This window comes from Streptopelia decaocto, assembly GCF_964273445.1.
Source record: "Streptopelia decaocto genome assembly, chromosome: 9".
In the NCBI taxonomy this organism is placed as follows: Eukaryota; Metazoa; Chordata; class Aves; order Columbiformes; family Columbidae; genus Streptopelia; species Streptopelia decaocto.
The window spans coordinates 14079566-14097772 of record NC_138664.1 but is presented as its reverse complement, the minus strand read 5'-3'; the positions used below and the strand labels follow the sequence as shown (position 1 = coordinate 14097772).

At 38.4% G+C, this 18207-nt stretch overlaps 1 protein-coding gene across 6 annotated transcripts in view; it reads right to left on the bottom strand.

The window, feature by feature from the left end:
- The window catches only part of TCF12 (transcription factor 12), a 160012-nt gene that overhangs the window by 60409 nt on the left and 81396 nt on the right, over positions 1–18207 (bottom strand). For 5 of the 6 annotated variants that reach the window (XM_082060687.1, XM_082060685.1, XM_082060688.1 and 2 more), the window contains exon 7: positions 10601–10665. In XM_082060687.1, the coding sequence (XP_081916813.1) occupies positions 10601–10665 (65 nt within the window). Of the gene's footprint in view, positions 1–10600; positions 10666–11698; positions 11807–18207 lie in introns of those variants that run through there. The other variant, XM_082060690.1, reaches the window with a different exon arrangement.

The following is an 18207-nucleotide window of genomic DNA, read 5'->3' as shown; positions in this document are numbered from 1 at the left end:
TTTCACATATGATCAAGTGAAAGCCAAGTCCTGTACTAGGGTGCTAGTAAACACATAGATACGCCCATTGAATATCCTAGGCTACAATACCCTCCACTTAATAATTTTATCCTTCTCTCCCTGCTCTTTACAAATCAGTGCCACCAGAAGCGCTTGCATCTTGAAGAGCACTCCACAACATGACTTAAACCAATGGGCAGTTGGATGGTTTTGTTGCACGGAAGAGGAAGCAAAACGGCAAATCTGTCTTTCGCTCCTTTCCATCCACTATCTGCTCAAGCCAGTGTCTCTCCCAGCCCACCCCAGGCAGCAAACGCCAAGGAACAGGTTGCTTACACCACTCTTATCTCCCCCTTCCCAGTTCTACTCAGTGCCTGTATTCATCCTGAGAGCAGGAATCTGTGCAGATGCAAAGTCTGCGAAGGGACTTTATCTCCCTGTGAAGTAAAAGAGGAACGTAAAAGGGGGCTCAACATATTAGAGTACTTATAGATGAAAGGAATAAACACACCTAGAAAATCCAAAGGGCCATCTCATTCAAACAGACAGGTATGGCTGAGAGAACTGAGCTGATCTTTTCCCCTTCCTCCAGTTACACCATCCATTTGTAATTGAGAAGCACCCAGCTTTGAGGCAGTAAGATTAGCTGGAGACAAATAGTAATTGGCCCAAGAAATTGTATCTGTGCTCCATGGTGTAACATGCTTTTTGATTCCTTATGCAGCTATGTGTAAGATATCACATATATATTGATTCACAGGATATTCATTACCTTAAATACAATCAAACACAACCAAAAATCATAAGGAGGCAAGAAAATTTGCCAACCCTATAGAGTGTGAGAAAAAGAAGGGCAAAGACAAGTAACAGTTTGTCTGCTTAAGACATTCAAAATGCTCCCCTTTTATAAATAGCATCCCTCCCCCAACTCTAACTAATTCCTAACACCTGCTACCCGCTCCATTCGGGGGATGTCTTCCCTGATTAACTTCAGGTGGTCACCTCCAGCTCTGGAAAAAGAAATCTAGCCTGTGCACAGTACATTTTTACTTTCTAAAACAGTTCTGCAGGCTCCTTATCTGCTGAGAGACAGGAGATATTTCCCCAATAGCACAATAAGTAATTCACTTCTAATCAATCACAATCAAGAGAAAGTTAATATTGCTTGATTTTACTTGAGAAGTAAAATGGAGCAAAATAAACTCAAGTTTGGACGTTCCATCTGCCCTTAAACTATATATCCCTGTCCCCATCTCGTCCTTTTAAGACGGTATCAGCTGGCAGAATCCAGAGTCGCTGCTCCTGTTAACATTGTGTCAGCCTTTCCTTCAGAAGCCGCGTTTCTTAAAGATTGATAGCTCAGCTGTAAAAATCTGCTTTAGGGAGACACCTGATATCAAAGCTGTCAGAGGAGAGGAGATTAAAAAGAGAAAATTTACAAAAATAAAATCAGTTTGTCAGCTTTAAAGTTATACTGGTATTAAAAACCCCACACATACAAGCCTTACATTTTTTATACTTCCATAACTCAGTATTACTGGGATTTAAATAGACAATATGTTCTCCACTGTTTCTAAAACTATGTGAGGATGGAAGAAAAGCAACTAGTGCCACTACTTGTAGTCTTTCTAAGGCTCCACAGATAAGAAAGGTCCAGAATATCATGTATTTTTCTGTCTCATTGAAAAGATCCATCTAAAGCATCTTCAAACATACCACCAGAAACCCGCAGGAAGAGCTTTCTTGGTGCTGTTTAATAGATATGTTAAAAAAAAAGGAAAAGACCTTGTGGGTCCGTAGCTGATGCAATAGCTGACCTCTTTCATTAGCAAAGTAAATTCTAATTATTTTTTTTTTTTAAAACCACAAAATGGTAGCTCCTCTCTAGCACCTATGCATTTTTATAATTAGCATGTTTAAAGTATGCATAATTTTCCTTATTGTACAAAATTACATTGAAGTGTATATTCTTGAAGGGCTCTGAGATGCACTAGATGGTTTAGCCTGACGTCCTCCAGAGTTATCCACACTCTAGCATCCCTTTTGCCACAGTATTACTACTTCTACTGTCTGCCACTTGGGCGTGACCTAAATATGCCTATTTCCAACTATTCCTGAGACAAGCTATCTACATTTTTCTATTAATTTAAACCCTTTCATTAGTTTCCTATTTTGTTTTAAACCTTTTCAATAACACCACAATATCATAGGAACAGATGGCACATCCTCAACACAGAATAACTATCTAATTATTTCTCTCAAGGATGCCAAGTAGGGATAGAAGTCTTAGAGACAAGCAATAAAGAAGTTTCAGGATATGAACAGAATTCCTGCAGGAAGAAATTAAAACTGCAGAGATCTGAACGTGTGCGAGTGAGCTTCAACATGCAAACTGCAGACACACATCAGGCTGCACAAGAAGAAACTATGAAGTTCTCACTGGCCCTACAAAGAAACACCCAATATATTTGTTCTACACAGCTACCCATTACTTCATTCATCTTCCAGCAAGACATCCTGTATCAAAAATAGCGTGGTCAGCAGGACAAGGGCAGTGATCCTTCCCCTGTACTCTGCATTGGGGAGGCCACACCTGGAGTATTGTGTTCAGTTCTGGTAGCCCCTCAGTTCAGGAAAGACATTGAAGTGCTGGAGCGGGTCCAGAGAAGAGCAACAAGACTGGTGAAGGGACTTGAACACAAGCCCTATGGGGAGAGGCTGGGGGAGCTGGGCTTGTTTAGTCTGGAGAAGAGGAGGCTCAGAGGTGAGCTCAGCACTCTCTGGAACTACCTGAAGGGAAGTTATAGCCAGGTGGGGATTGGTCTCTTCTCCCAGGCATCAGCAATAGGACAAGGGGGCATGGGCTTCAACTCTGCCAGCAGAAATTTAGGCTGGATATTAGAAAGAAATTCTTTGCAGAGAGAGTGGTCAGGCATTGGAATGGCTGCCCAGGGAGGTGGTGGACTCGCCGTCCCTGGAGGTTTTTAAACTGAGATTGGACATGGCACTTAGTGCCATGATCTAGTCAATGGACTGGACTTGGACCAAGGGTTGGACTTGATGATCTCTGAGGGCTTTTCCAACCCGGTGGATTCTGTGATTGTGTGACATCTAGTGCTCACTATTCTGTGACACATAATGCCACAGTAAAGCGTGATAGTGGTGCTCTAGTACAGTGGCCCTTGCACTGAAGGAATGACTTGTTAAAAACATGGCCAAGCACCCACAGAGCAACCGCAGAGTTGTGCTGCTGTTTGGGGCTACACCTGCAGGTCGAGAAAGATTTGTTTGGAAGCTTCCATACACATTCAAAGAACAGCCATGTTTTAAAATGCAATGTGCTACAAATACCTTTTTCTTCTTTGACTCACACATTTAGTGACATCTCAGCTGTCAGATACCACTAAAACACTGCTCTATTCCACTACCGGCAGTCACTCATTTCTTTCAGTCCTGCCACGTCCAAGTTTTTTGTTCTTACAAAACATATTTCAAATTACATTTTTCATACTGTTCTTTGCTTTTCTATTTTTGCCGGTAAACCTCACTTCTGCTTCCCACACACATTTTTACACACTCTTACCTCCTCACATTTGCATTTTTGTCTGTATTCTTATTCTTCCAGCTGTTTAATGTTACCTGATGCTTTACTAAAAAAATCAAATCAGTTAATCCTCTCCATTTTACTATTTACACATCTTACAATTATATGGTTTATGAACAAATTAAAAACGCTTTTAGGTTGGTGCTATTCAGTTCTATTAATTTTGCTCTGTGCAGCAAGCTGGTATCTATGTCCTACTATGAATACTTGTCTTCACTCTTGCTTGCATATTCCTCACCACCTTACCAGTAATGCAAACAGCTTGCCATTTTTGCCTGTGCACAATATGAGCACAAGCTTCTATGTTTTCCCTACACAACTCAAATTTCTGGAGTTCTACCCTTATTACACTTCCTCAAGCTGTGAGATGAGCTGTTCGAGAGCACGTGCTCTGAGACACTTACTCTCACCAGCATCACAGGACAGTTCTTCACATTTGCGTTCAGCTCATACTTTAAAGTCTTTTTAAGTTTGAAATAGGCAAATTACTGACTATGCAAAGGCAAAGTAACATACACTTGCAAACATTTCTTTTGTCAAAGTGATCATCTGTTAAATTGCCCAAGAAATTGCTCATAAAGGCATTTTGTGTTCTTACAGTGTTAGTTGACTTAGATGTTTTGGGTTTTTTTTGCACAAAAATGAAACAAACTTTTCAGTTTATAAAGGATGTAACAGCTAATAAATATAGTTTTCACGCTTGTAAATTTGTTCTTTAATACATTACTGATTTTGCAGACAACAAGATGCAGCTTAGCCAGGTAAAGTTGTTTTTAAGTCAATAAACAAAGAAAGGTCACAAATTTTTGCTAAAAAGCCAACAGTATGAATTGCAGTTGCTCAATAGCTATCCAGTGTTAAGTTCTGTAATATTTTTCAGCACAAGTGAGGCATACACAGATCTGGCTTTCTCTGACTTGCACTCAGATGAGGAGAACGTTTCTATGTTGAATCGTCGCAAAGGTGGAAGATGGATGAGTTTGTCCCAACTTTAACAATCAGTGAGAAGTCAGCTATTTTTTTTATCCAAGGCACTACACAACTAACAGTATACATTCCAAGTAGTTTAAGAAACACCAAACGCGCTCTGAAAATGCACAAAGGTCACTACATCTGTCTTAATATCCCAGTGAAGTTTTTTTTTCCTGATAAAGAAGAAATCGGTAAATCCTGAAAAGTTGTCTGAAATTACGTTTTAATATGTTTACTTGAAGTATATTCCCATAAGGAGCACTAAGTGTGGTGCTAATGTGCATAAAATGTTACTGTCATACTGCAAAATTCAGGGTAATTTAATAATGCCTGATGTGCCTTACATCATGTTGCAATGATGCAATAATATGCTCCTAAATGAGTCACCTCGCATTAGCTTCAGAGCAACAGCAGAGCTGATGGCTATTGAAGGGAAAACGCTGTAGCAATATTACTGGAAACATTGATGGACCAGCTTTCTATTGGATTTTTTCTCTTAATCCAAAAAATAAAGATTCTGAAGCAGCCTTATTTATTGCCAATAGGCACAAAACTTATATCGTAATAGTACCAGAAATTAGTTTAAAATTCATCTGCCACTACTAAATAATATATATATAAAATACATAGCATATACATTCTTCATATTCTCTCTACGCAGCACTATTTCATACTGCCTGAAATATATAGTAGCATATGTATATATATCTCATGTACTGTACAGAGTAGTAGGTATTTTATGCAGTGTTATATATATAATTTTACATAGACCAAGAGAAATGTATTTAGTAAATATAATTTATAGCTCCTCACAGTACTCCTGTATTCTACAGATTTATCAAACTTTTAAAAAATTACTTTCATAACATTTAAAGTGTCTCATCATCATATAGAACATACAAATTAGTTAGAAAAATAAATTAAGATATGTGTCTTTATAGGAAGGAGGTTACACCCTAAGCAAAAACTAGTGAATGTATTTTTAGTTCTTGCCTAATCTCCACTACATTTAGCACTTGATTTTATCTCCTTTCTTGCACATAAGATAGTATGTGGACTTGAAATGATTATGAAGGCAGGGTAAATGTGTTATCTTCACATGTCAAAAAATCCATGATGTCTATTTTCTGTGCGTGATTATTTAGAATTAAACCAGAACATAAAGGGGACAGTCAGAAATCATTTACTATCTTCAGCGCGGTGATGGCAGCGGGCAGAGCCGGCCTCGGCCAGGCACAGGAGAACAGGCTGGGCTCCCCGAGCGGCCCCCGCACTGCTGCCAATTACCGGGGCGCTTCCCGGCTCATGGGGATACAGTCAGCTTCTGTGAAGACCCACAGAAACAATTAGAAGAATTAGTCTAACGGCTACACATTCATTGCACATTTATCTCAATTTCACTTTGAAAATAGTGCCGATTCCTGGCTTTCTTAGAGCTCAGACCTGTCAAAGCAATGTGCAGTGACAGCTGGGTACCTTTTTGATGATATTGGAAACGGGAGCCATTTATTCAATATCTGATGTCTAATCTCATTTCTTTTACATAAGCTACAGTTTTCAGTATTAAATTACACAAATGTAAAGAAAGCCCTTGTAATACAAGAATCTCTCTGAAAACTTAATCTCTATCTGATTTAACATTTGTGAAGAGATGTCCTTCCCAAATCTGCAATGACACAGCCAACACGAAGGGTGGACTCCCCCTCAAAAAAATCACAATCAACCCCTACTACTCCCATTCAAAGACACAAATAGAGACGTTGTGTCAAGCCCCATAGCATTGCATTTCATTCTGATAGCAAAGTGTAGTTTTTACATTTCTTCAAAAATCTGTCAATTCCTTGTCCAGGTAAAAGTTTTGACATTTATCTAAACCAGCTCTGCATAAGCCTTTATTTGTCATCTTACCCATCCACTTAGAGTCTATATACTCTGTGTAAAGATTGGAGAGAAAAAAAGGCAGTAAGAGTTGGAAGGATGCAGAACATAGTGAAGACCTATCAGAAGAAGAGTATGCAGTAAAGTACAAAGCCAAAAAAAGGAAGAGGATTCAGAATTTGATTGTGAAGAGCTAGACAAGCACAGGTTTTAATGTAGCACACAAACATACACCATTAACCTTGTTAACACTAAACCACATAAAAAAACACAGCGTAAGACAAATGCAACTACCTTACTCAACACTTATTTGAATGAATGGGCCCAGTGCAAGACACATACTCTAGGATGCTCCTTCTTTTTGGCTTGCTTGAAACACCTGATGGAATTAAACCCTGAAAGTATGCACTTCTTGTTTAGTAAAATATTCATCAATTAGCCATATTTACATTATTGTGACTAAATGTTATACCCGAATCCAATTCTTTTACCTAAGTTCCTTTGATTTTTAAGCTACGCTGAGAAATCAATCACACAAACTCCTACAGCCTGTAGGTAGCTGACAGTCCACACAAATCACTGATTAGATAATTTTTAGTGGTGGGTAAGAAGTGATAGTAAGAGTCTTAAGCATTTCGGTTTACAGCAATCTTGAACATTTTCATTCCATCCCTCTGTAAACTTAATAGGAGGTAAAAATTACACACCAACACCAAGTTAGTAATACCATTTACACTAATGACATATGGAAAGAAGTTTAGTAAGAGAAGAACAGATTAGAGAGTATTTGAAGAAGTATTTTCAGTTCATTTGTATCCAATAAAATACTGCAGAGACTGTCTCTTGCCATCTCTGCCATTTCGGAAACCTTAGTCTTTGAAAACTCATGATTTGGAGGGAGTGCAGAGATTGGGGTTGGTTGGTTTGTCTGTTTTTCCAGGGAGGAACAAAAGCAGTGGCTTGTAATTCCTCAACTATTTAAATTTCATTTTTTGGAAGAATATTGGAAGAAATAGACTGCAAATGCCAGATTGCAATGAAGAAGTGATATGGATTCAGCTGAAATAAACTACATAAAAACAACCTCATTTCCCCCTCAGCATAAGAGGTGTTTTAACAAGGCTTAACTACTTTCAGATTTCACAGACGAACTGAGGAACCAAGGACAACTAATAGTACTGCTGAATACAGAGCGTAGCTGTGTAAAAAACAGTAGCTAGGAGTTCATGATCAACACTGGGTGAATGTATTAATTGAGACTTTACAGGCATCTGTTTTGGACATCATTCAACCTCTTAATTAGTGACTGGAATGAAAAATGAAGGCCACATTTACTGAACTCACAAAGCAGATAACCCAGAAGCATCTACAAATGCAGTACAAGCCTGGAATTCAAAATTGTACTGACAAATTTAGAGAAGGTAGAAGCAATGTGTTAAGAAGTAAATACATTTTGGCATATGGAACCTGTAAAGTGAAAAATATAGGCTGAGGAATGACAAACTGGCCAGCATCACCACAAGAAGGTATAGGGAAATTTGAGACCATCACCAATCAAACCAGTATCACAGATTGCATACTGGTTATGAAAAAGGCACATGACATATGGCAAAAAATTAACAGTATTGTCAGAAAGATCCAGGAAGTTTCTTTTTGCCATAATGGTAAGGCCTTTTCAAGTGCATTTCAGTAACAGAAAAGAAAACCCAGTGTGGTCATGCAGTCTCCTCCGTCTCTAGAGGTTTGTAAGAACTGACTATACGAGCATCCGTCAGGAACAATGCAGCTGGTTCTTCATTTGGATTGTCAAAATGACCTCTCAAGATTTCTTTCAACCTTCTTTTCTACGATTGCTTTCAAACACTGTAGCTACAATGAGAGCTGTATTTCAGGCACTGCCATAGATTTATGAAAAATATAAAACAAAACAAAACCAAACCCCAAAAGATCCAGAAATCCCACCAGGTTCCAAGTTAGCAAATGGTTTCAAACACTCTCAGATTTAACTGATAAGACCAAACTGAAGTGCAAACTGTAACTTATCACATAAATTTGGATAAAATGAGGATTTAACTGAAAGTTAACGCTATGATAATTTTCTATTATCCTGAATATAAAACCAGAAAAATATATACCTACAAAAACATTTTCCCATATACTAACAACATTTAAGAAAGAAGAAACTATGGGAGAAGAAATAGTAGGAAGCATATCAGAGGAATAAACAGAATTAGAAGTGATGTTAAATAGAAACAAATATGTATAAGAGTCTGGCTTTAAAACAGCTACATGTAAAAAATTAATATTAAATGGTACTATATAAAAACAATTAGGAGACATAAAAGCATCTTCCTCAGTGAGAAGCCAAACAACAGAAATTACATTCATTACTGCAAAGCTAAACAGAATTTTATGCAAAGTTAACATAAACCCATTTTCCAATATAGAACATTAACTTAATGAAAGTAACATGGAAATTAATTTGCTCCCAAACTAATATCAAGTTTAAGTTATCATATTAAAATACGGTACATACAGAGTTATTTGAACAATACTAATAACATTAATACAATATTTTACTGTCTAAACTGGCAATAATGTGAAGTCCCTAACTTGAACTTAAAAAGCTATACTGCTTTTTTGTGAGAATGTTACTGAAAGCTCAGCAGTAGTTACAAGTAAGTCTTTGTTCACAGAATCCCAGAATGTCAGGGGTTGGAAGGGACCTGGAAAGCTCATCCAGTTCAATCCCCCCGCCGGAGCAGGAGCACCCAGATGAGGTTGCACAGGAAGGTGTCCAGGCGGGTTGGAATGTCTGCAGAGAAGGAGACTCCACAAGCGCCCTGGGCAGCCTGTTCCAGTGTCTGTCACCCTCACTGAGAAGTTGTTGCTTCTCAAATTTAAGTGGAACCTCTTGTGTTCCAGTTTGAACCTATTACCCCTTGTCCTACCATTGGTTGTCACAGAGAAGAGCCTGGCTCCATCCTCCTGACACTCACCCTTTATATATTTGTAAACATTAATGATGTCACCCCTCAGTCTCCTCCAAGCTAAAGAGACCCAGCTCACTCACATTTGTGTTGCAGAGAAGCAATAAAGGCTGTGAGAATAAGCCTTTCTTAATAGGGGAAGCAATATTAAGTCTGCATTGCCACATGGTGCTGCCCATTTACACTTTCCAAACTACTAGTTAAAAGACTCAAAACCAAACTCATATGCTAAGTTTTATCCCCTAGAAGAAGGATATTCCTGAACATATCAGTTCAAAGCAAATAGTCTACTTACAGTAAAATTAAAGAAAAAAATAATCCTCTTTGAGAAAACAACCATAACAAATTAATTTCTTAGAATTAAAAACATATTATTTAAATCTTTGTCAACAAAACCAGAGCGTAATCAAATGCTGATTATACTTCTTAAACTTTCAAACTTCCTGTACATTCAAAACAGACTTTTAAACAGTGATCAAGAGTATCCTTAATGTGTCTCATTAGAAATAATATGGAAGAAATCTTCACTCCACAATGAAGATTTAGAGACAAAAGAAGAAAGTTTTCTTAATTAGAAAAAACATAATCAAAACCACAAAATAACACAGTATTACACTGGATAACCCAATTTTTACAAATTGAAAGCCTAGTAACACCGTTTTTCTTAAAAAAATGCACATGATCTCCACTAGGAGACAAATTCTATGTGAAAAATCAGTATGACACACTAATCACGATATGCAGTCAGCACTGGTCTGCAGTTCTGTTTAAAAGACTTGGAGAGAGGAACAAATAACTACAAAGGGTAGGAAAACTCATTTCACAATTATTTGTAGGAAAGTTGTGATACTCACAACTGAAGCACATTGCCCAGTGCGCTCAGACTAGTAACAATCTCCCTTTTACTACAACATAGGACTTTATGTTCCTGAGCTACAGAAGCAGTTCCATGTGCACATGGCAAAAGTGCCTCCTCTAAGTGGGTGTATGTACATGAATACAAGGCGATTTGACCACACACAACCCAGAAAATTTGTTCTTCAAATTGTAGAACACATTCTTGTTTATGATGTTTGGTAGCCTCACATATTCAACTAACTTAACCTAAATTTTAGTTCAGATTATTACATTTGCTTTCAATCATCACTACACTTACTTGACAGCCTGGTAACCCCGTATCTCTGCCATACAAGGGAAACGGACCTCTATCGGAGGCTTTTCCTATAAAAGAAAGACATTTGAAATTAGGTTCTTTTAAAATCTGCAAGACATCTGCATCAGTTGTCCTTATATATGCAATTCAGAAAATCTGTCAGCATCACAGTAAATTTACAAAAATTAAGTTGCATTAGTAGAAGTAGGTTTCTATACATCTATGTTTAACACACTAAACCAGCACTACTGCAATAGATGACATACTCGCCTATTTCCATTTCTTATGTAACTGATCAGTAAAAAAAAAAACTACTGCAATTTTTATTGTTATAAAATATCACTTAAATAAAAAGGCAAAGGTCCATTTTCACTTCCATTATCAATGAGCAATAGGGACACATTTAGACATTTCTCCAACCTACATGAAATAACATATAGCTGGCATCATCTTGGGTGATGAATATACTAAGCAGTAAAATAAATCCAACAAAACCACATGAGAAGTGAACAAAAACTTCAGAAGAAAAACAGAACAAGAACACCTACACCAAACTTAAACCATGGCTGAATCATGCAGCTCTTGACACTCACCCCTTAAATCCTTAAAAATCCCTTCATTTCATGTACATTCCAATTGGGTACAAAACTCAAGCAACACAACTGGTCAAGAGAGACTCTTCTGCCCCACAAGCAATATTTGTCTGTAGGCAGCACACAGGATGGCTGCCCTCTGATATTGCTTGTGTCTCACGACCTCAGATCACAACGTATTTGTCAGTTCCAGAAAAACTACTCTGTGCTGTGTTTGTTGGTTATGCCACCAAACTGGCAGGTTTGTACGTTAAAACTCAGGGTGAAAGTTCTACAGTAGGGCTCAAAAGTTTATCAATAAACATGTAAAAAACAATCTTGAATAGAAGTCTCTGCTGAACAATGGCAAGAATCAGACAGTCATCAAGTATGTGCATAACAGAAAACACCATGTGCATACAACTGCCCTAATTATGACAGAGACTAAGAAATGCCCCATAACACCAATCCAAAGGTAAGCACTAACCAACCATGATACCTATCTATTTGAAAAGGAGTGTCATCTTACCCCACCAGGCATTCCCTTTCCTAAGCAATTCGTATGGCATCCAGTCCTCATAGGAAGAAAAAGCAGCCTTTCTGACACATTCCCATTTCAGTGCTAAATAGCTCCATGCTACTGCAATTGCACTTCTAGAAAGGGACTTCCTTTGCTTTTGCTGATTTTTTTATCTCTTTACCAAAAATCCCTAAACGTCATTCTGTAAGAGGAAAAACTAAAGTTTGCTTATTGTTCATTTTAAAAAGTACATGTTGTATAAGCAGAGAGGAAGAGGAAGTCTGACTCTCTTGGAACAACATCCCTGCCAGATTATAATCTTGATAACTGCAAGTAGCCTGGTCAACAATAGTTTGCTTGAAAAATGGCAGCTCTGCTGTAACAAAGGGAGGAAAAAAAGTTAACATTTTTCTGCTGAAGCAATTTGCCTCTCACAACTATCGGGCATGAAGCAAATAAAATACCTAGCATGCAAAATTATATGAAGTAGGATGAATCATGCTGTTCATATTAAACCAGACTCAGCATTTTCCTTCCAGAAAATGAGAATCTTATACTACATGATAAACAACTTTGACTGAAGTATGCAGTATTTCAGGCAAGCTTTAAAACAAATATTTGTACAAGAGTCAATTACAGAGGCTAGAAAAATTATGATGTAAATTATGGTTTGTGTAGCAAGCAAGAAATCGTCAGATAAGAATGCATAAAATCATGTCATTTAAATGTTATAATTTTAAAAGTTTGGCAGGTTCATACTAAAAGAAAAAAGCTGACTAGAACAGCCCAATCTATGGTATTAATCAATTTGGTTCTAAGAAATGACTGAGAAAAGTCAAGGCTGCCTGAGACGGTGCTGCCTAAATATTTATCAAGAATTAGAGCTGCAGGAAATGAACATTTAAGCTGTGTTCAAATGGCTAAGCTTTTCAACCCAGGGTTGGGAAAGTGACCTAGGATCAAGTTCAAGATGGTGTCTTTCATAGAGTCTCTAAACACATCTCCAGGGCAAGCACTGAGATATGCCTCTCAAACCTGCCATAGCATCCCGCTGTTAAAGGTACCCACTTTTAAACAACAACAATCAACAGGCACACACTCAGAAGCACACGCTGAGCCCACACTCACGTCCCATTCCCGGTTCTCTCGTGTACTGCGGAACCGCAGCCTGTTGCCGTTTGGCAGGACCGGAGCGCTGTGCTGCAGCACATCCTCCACCTGCGCACAGCGCGGGGCTGGCAGCGAGCAGGTGAGCTGGCCCGGACAAGAGGCAGCACTCCAGCAGCAGCCCCTGGAGCTTCACTGATACTACAGCAAGAAAGGTTTCCCAGCATCGTGCTCTCTGGCAGTATCGCAGCACGGTTTCACTAGCAACGCAACAGAAAAGTGAAAGAGCATTGACGACAAATCACCTGTTGTCATTTCATCACACTTCAGCTGCTCCAGTCTAGGCACTATGTTCACTATTGAAAGCCTTAAGCAAGCTTTCACAGATACTGTTTATGTATCCATAGAAAGAGAAAACACTTAGCAACTACTCCACGTAGTGACTCAAGTACTTGAAAGGTGGGTAATATCAAGTTTGAGAAGATGACACTTCCACACTGGTTTAACTGGTAGGTCTCATACGTAATGTCTTATCAATGTGTGGGCAGTCTCCGGCATCTACTGATGTTCAAACACACAGCCAGATATATCAAAGCAGAATCCCTTGGCTTCTTTTAGTTTATCAAATACTTTTCTTAATTATTCAGACTCTCTACAGATTGACGGAAGAGCATAAAATTGTGGAGGCTACTGTAAAAACCAGACCAGACTACCGGTGTTTATGAGCACGCAAACTTTAAAAATACAGTGACACTGAAAGCCAAAGCAGACCCTAACATGTCTTGCAGGTTTACTCCACCAGATTTGCTGTTGAGCATGTTATACCTGCCATCTGATCATATCCTCTCTACCCTCTCTCAAAAGGGTCTTGTTTCAGTGCTCACTACACAGATGGCAATAGTATCTTTTTTATTATAGCCGGCAATTCAGAAATATTGATGCTCAGCACTAAGGAGACATGAGGAAACTCACTACAGCACCTGACATGAACTGGAAGAAGGAGAGGGGTACGCAACAGCACTATTAAAAGACAAAAACCCTTACTGAACGTTTAAATTTGCACGGCCTTGTGTAAACGTGGCTGTAAGTTAGTGTGTAGACATACCAGCTGGGAAGGTAAAGTAATGCCCAACTGAAATTTATGTCATCCTCAGATCCTATATTTTTCCACAAAATACTTATGAGAATTAAAGCAACTTGGGCCAGTTTTCTCAACGCCAGCATCTCCCAGAGCTGCGCACTAGGGCTTCCTATACAAGGCTATTGTGAATCATCAGCTCCTTGAGCACCTTTTATCACAGGCCTCCTAACTCAAATGTTTCAAAAGTTGTATGCAGTCATTTTAGAAGCAAAATCTATGCCTTGCTTACAAAGAAAGTAGCATCATGGTAAACTGCTCTTCAGGTTACATATCCATGGCTCTATATCCCACAGTTTTGTCATCTAACCAGATTCAAACTAAAGCAATGGACATTTAAAAAATAGAGTTGTTTATATACAGGAATCTTCAATCTGCACAGATCAACTCACAAGGCATTCGAATCTTTTAATAATGTGGAATGAGTTTGTATTTTATTTTGTTTTAATAAGTTTCACGTGTTTTCATCAACAAAAACTTCAACGACCTCATCGCTACCTAACAGGTTTAAATCCCAAGGACTATGGAGTTAAAAGAAACTAAACCAACAAAATCTCACTCAGCATTTTGAACCACAAGTATTTCCTAACTTCATAAACTTAAAACCTTGACACATTCTGTACCAATTCAAACATTAATAGGCATTTAGTAAATAATTACCTTTCTCTTGCATTCGCTTGTCTAAATGTGATATGCTCACCACTTAATATAGCTTTTGAATACTGCACAAGGAATTGTATTCCATGATAAATCTATCTGTGTAACAGCTGTGCAGCCTAAATACTCTTAACACAGAATGAACTGAAACAGCAAGATGCAAAGTGATAGCGAGCTGAAAACAGCAGCACATTAACTTGGATGAGGACTACTTCAGAGAATGTGCTATAAATGCCTGCCAGTAGTAAACCAGCCTTTTCCCACTGCTCCTAGATAATGCTTGGTTTATAAGAGGATGATAGAACATAACTCTGCAAAAAATTACTTAAAGTCCCACAGAATTAACTCTTCACAGACTAAAGATCTTTCTATCTACTGCTAAGAACTTATTTGGTCGGCAATGTGGAAAGTACCGGGATTTTTTAATGGAGCAATGTTTATCATCCAGCATGAATACTACAGTGACCACAGCTGGCAGCTGCTCTGCTTGTCAGCCATGAAGTATGTCTGCCCCACTTGGACAGAGAATCATCTTTCAGTCCCTCTTCAAGGAGTTTTCATTGATAACACTGTTAACCCATCACAACTGACCTACCCAAAAGTCAGTTTTTAACAAAACCTTGTGGACAACTTTAAGGGTTGGTTGGTTGGTTGTTTTTTAAGTTATTAAACTGGTGTTGGTAGATGTGGCTAGAAATCAGTTTTCATACCGTGTTCTCCCCATCCACATCCAGTAACAAAGTTTCCAGCAACAAAATATGTGTCTCTGCTACCCACAGAAATAATACATTTGAATAGTTTTGCATATGCAGATCCAATCTAACAAGGAACAAGGTGCAAAAGCTATACTCACAGGCACATACGGATGATGCAAGGAAAACATTCGTCAAAGTAAATATTTTTTACAACTTTTAATATCAGTTTCCAACTTAGCACAAAGTAGAAAGAAAGTATGCAAAATGTGTAGAACAACATCCTTGCTGCCTCCAGTACAGGCTCGTTCTTTATTTTTTTAAAATTTTGTTGGTGTTAAAAATTCTTACTCAGTCTGGTGAAAAAATTTAAGTTAGATTAAAACACAAAGCCAGCCCTGCTCCTACGATTTGGTGTGCTGCCTTCTTCTGAGAGGCATGACCAGCTGACACACACAGCCCTAAAAGTTTTACTACATATCTAGACATTTCCCACAGCACCTGAGGAATCATTTCTTCCTCTTCTACTGCTACACAGCCCTAGTCAGTAATAGAGGCCATCACAGTTCTAATATGTCTTATGCCAACAATCTCATGTCTAATATTTTGAAAGTACATAATACATACGTATATACCACGAATACATAGAAGAAAATTGCACACCGTTTTCCTTATAATACTTGTGAGTAAAACTCATGGACAGGAAACAGAGATCTGAAGCAACACAACTTGAAGAAAGTGCTTAAAACAAATGACCTCCTGTCCTCTTCAGACCAGAGCAGCGCCCCTGGGCTGGGCAACAAGGCAGCGCCAGCGAGCGCAGCTGCCGGACTCGCACCCTCCTGCTCAGCCCAAGCCAAATTACTCACTCAGCTACAAACAATGAAGCAGCAACACAGGAAAATGCCAAGTGCAAGTGAGATTAGTGATGAACTACAGGACTCCTACAAAGGTGAGTGATTAGCAGGTCCCCAGACATAATCACTTTCCTAACCCAGCCTTTATCTCATCGCACACTCCATCTTGGTTCAGTCCCTTCTGACTGCAAGCAGCTTCCCAATCAATAACCCCTCAAGTCTCGCAAACTCATCCGCGCTGTCTTACCTTTTAGTAAAGCAGTCAAACCTACATCATTTTAATTGTCTGCAAACTCCTAATACAAATTTTGAACCTTAAGACTAATAACTAACTCACACATAACAAATCATGCTATTGGAAAAATTTGTAATACCGTAACAGAAGAAGAAATACAAACATTTAACCAGGAATGCCACGTCCAAGTGAGGACCCGCAATGCAGTCTGTACAGGTAATCATAAGAATGTTGGCCTATATGTTCTTGAAGAATGGATAAGGAAATGGCATGTACAGACTGTGACTAGTAGAAAAAAAATTGCATTATTTTAGATGGGGGGGCTGGGGGTGGGGGGGTGTGTCAAACTGTGACATCTTCTAAAACAAATTTACCCAGACAGAGAAGAAAAGGTTTAGCAAAGCTTGATTTTAATACCAAAGATTTGCCTCCTACTCCTTTCTTTGGTCAAAATTTTGAAAGATCATGATCCTACAGAACAACTCTAACAATCTACAAGAACTAAAATATTATGATTTTGAATGAGATCTATGGGATTTAAGTGTCCAGTCTCAGATCTGCCAGAAACCTGCTAGGATTCTCCATGCCATAAATTCTCATTTGGAAGGTAGCGTTATACTTCTATCCAGTCCAATTATTTACTTGTCTCTCTTGGAGCAAGAACTGTTTTTCATATCTAAATGATGCAAAACGTGGAAATTCTGAAGCTGGAATTACCTGGAATTCCCACTTTTAACTGCTCCAATTTAGGAACAATGCTTAAGGCAGCAAATGCTAAATTCTTGCTCTGTTGACATTTGGACGGGATCATCCAGAAAAAAAAAAAAATCATTGTGCTTTTCAAAGATTAGAAAAGTTCAGAAGTTCTTTTATACTTAGAGCTGTGTGGGCATTGCAGATGTCTTTAGCTGTAAGAATTCTACCGATTCAACTGACCAGGCAATAAATCTCAGCATACATCTTTAAAAGATGTTAAACACAGAAGTCAAGGGATTTCTCACAACTTCTTTAACGCAATATTTTAAAAAGAAATAATGTCAGTGTGTGAAGTGGTATTAAAGAACCTGCTTCCCAAAGACATGCTTTTGACACTTTCATACCATTGATTTGTACATACTTCTAAGAAAATATGGAATATTTTGTCAGTTTGCAGAGCGCTGCACAGATCTTGTGCTATAAAAACAATTTATTAATGTTCTTACATACTTCACATACACAGGAGGTAAGAGTGGACTGAATTCCACATTATATTTGGATTGACTCTGTGAACTTGTAATTTATATGCTCATGTCAAACGAACATTTCTGTTCCATAGTGGCTGATCCATGATGGCTCCTTCCTCAGTGCTATTCCTGTCCCTCCACTTCCCAGGCTTAAACCATGTGAAATAACAAATCTAATGTTCGCAAGGCTAAAAGGGACTGAAGTATCTGGCAGGAAGATGCACTTCAGTAACTGAAGGCAAGAAGAAAAGAGGGAGTACAAACCTCTTAAATGAACAAAGAACTTGTTTCTCCTCCTCCCCCAAGCCTATGTGGGCAAGTATTTGTGAACCAAATAATTTTTGAATAGTTGTTTAGTGTACTTAGTTTCCATCCTCCACTACATGTCCCCATGGCTAACCTTACCATAAATAATATTACTGCTCTATTAACCTGTTAATGTGTGCTATGCATAGACAGATTATCCAGTGGGAGAAACAGGCTAAAAATTACCACACTAAAAATTAACTCAGGATGAGGGAAATCAGGGATATACAATATCCAGAAGACAATAACCAAATTGAGTATGCACACGAATACACACACATACCACACAGGTGACAAAAAGGC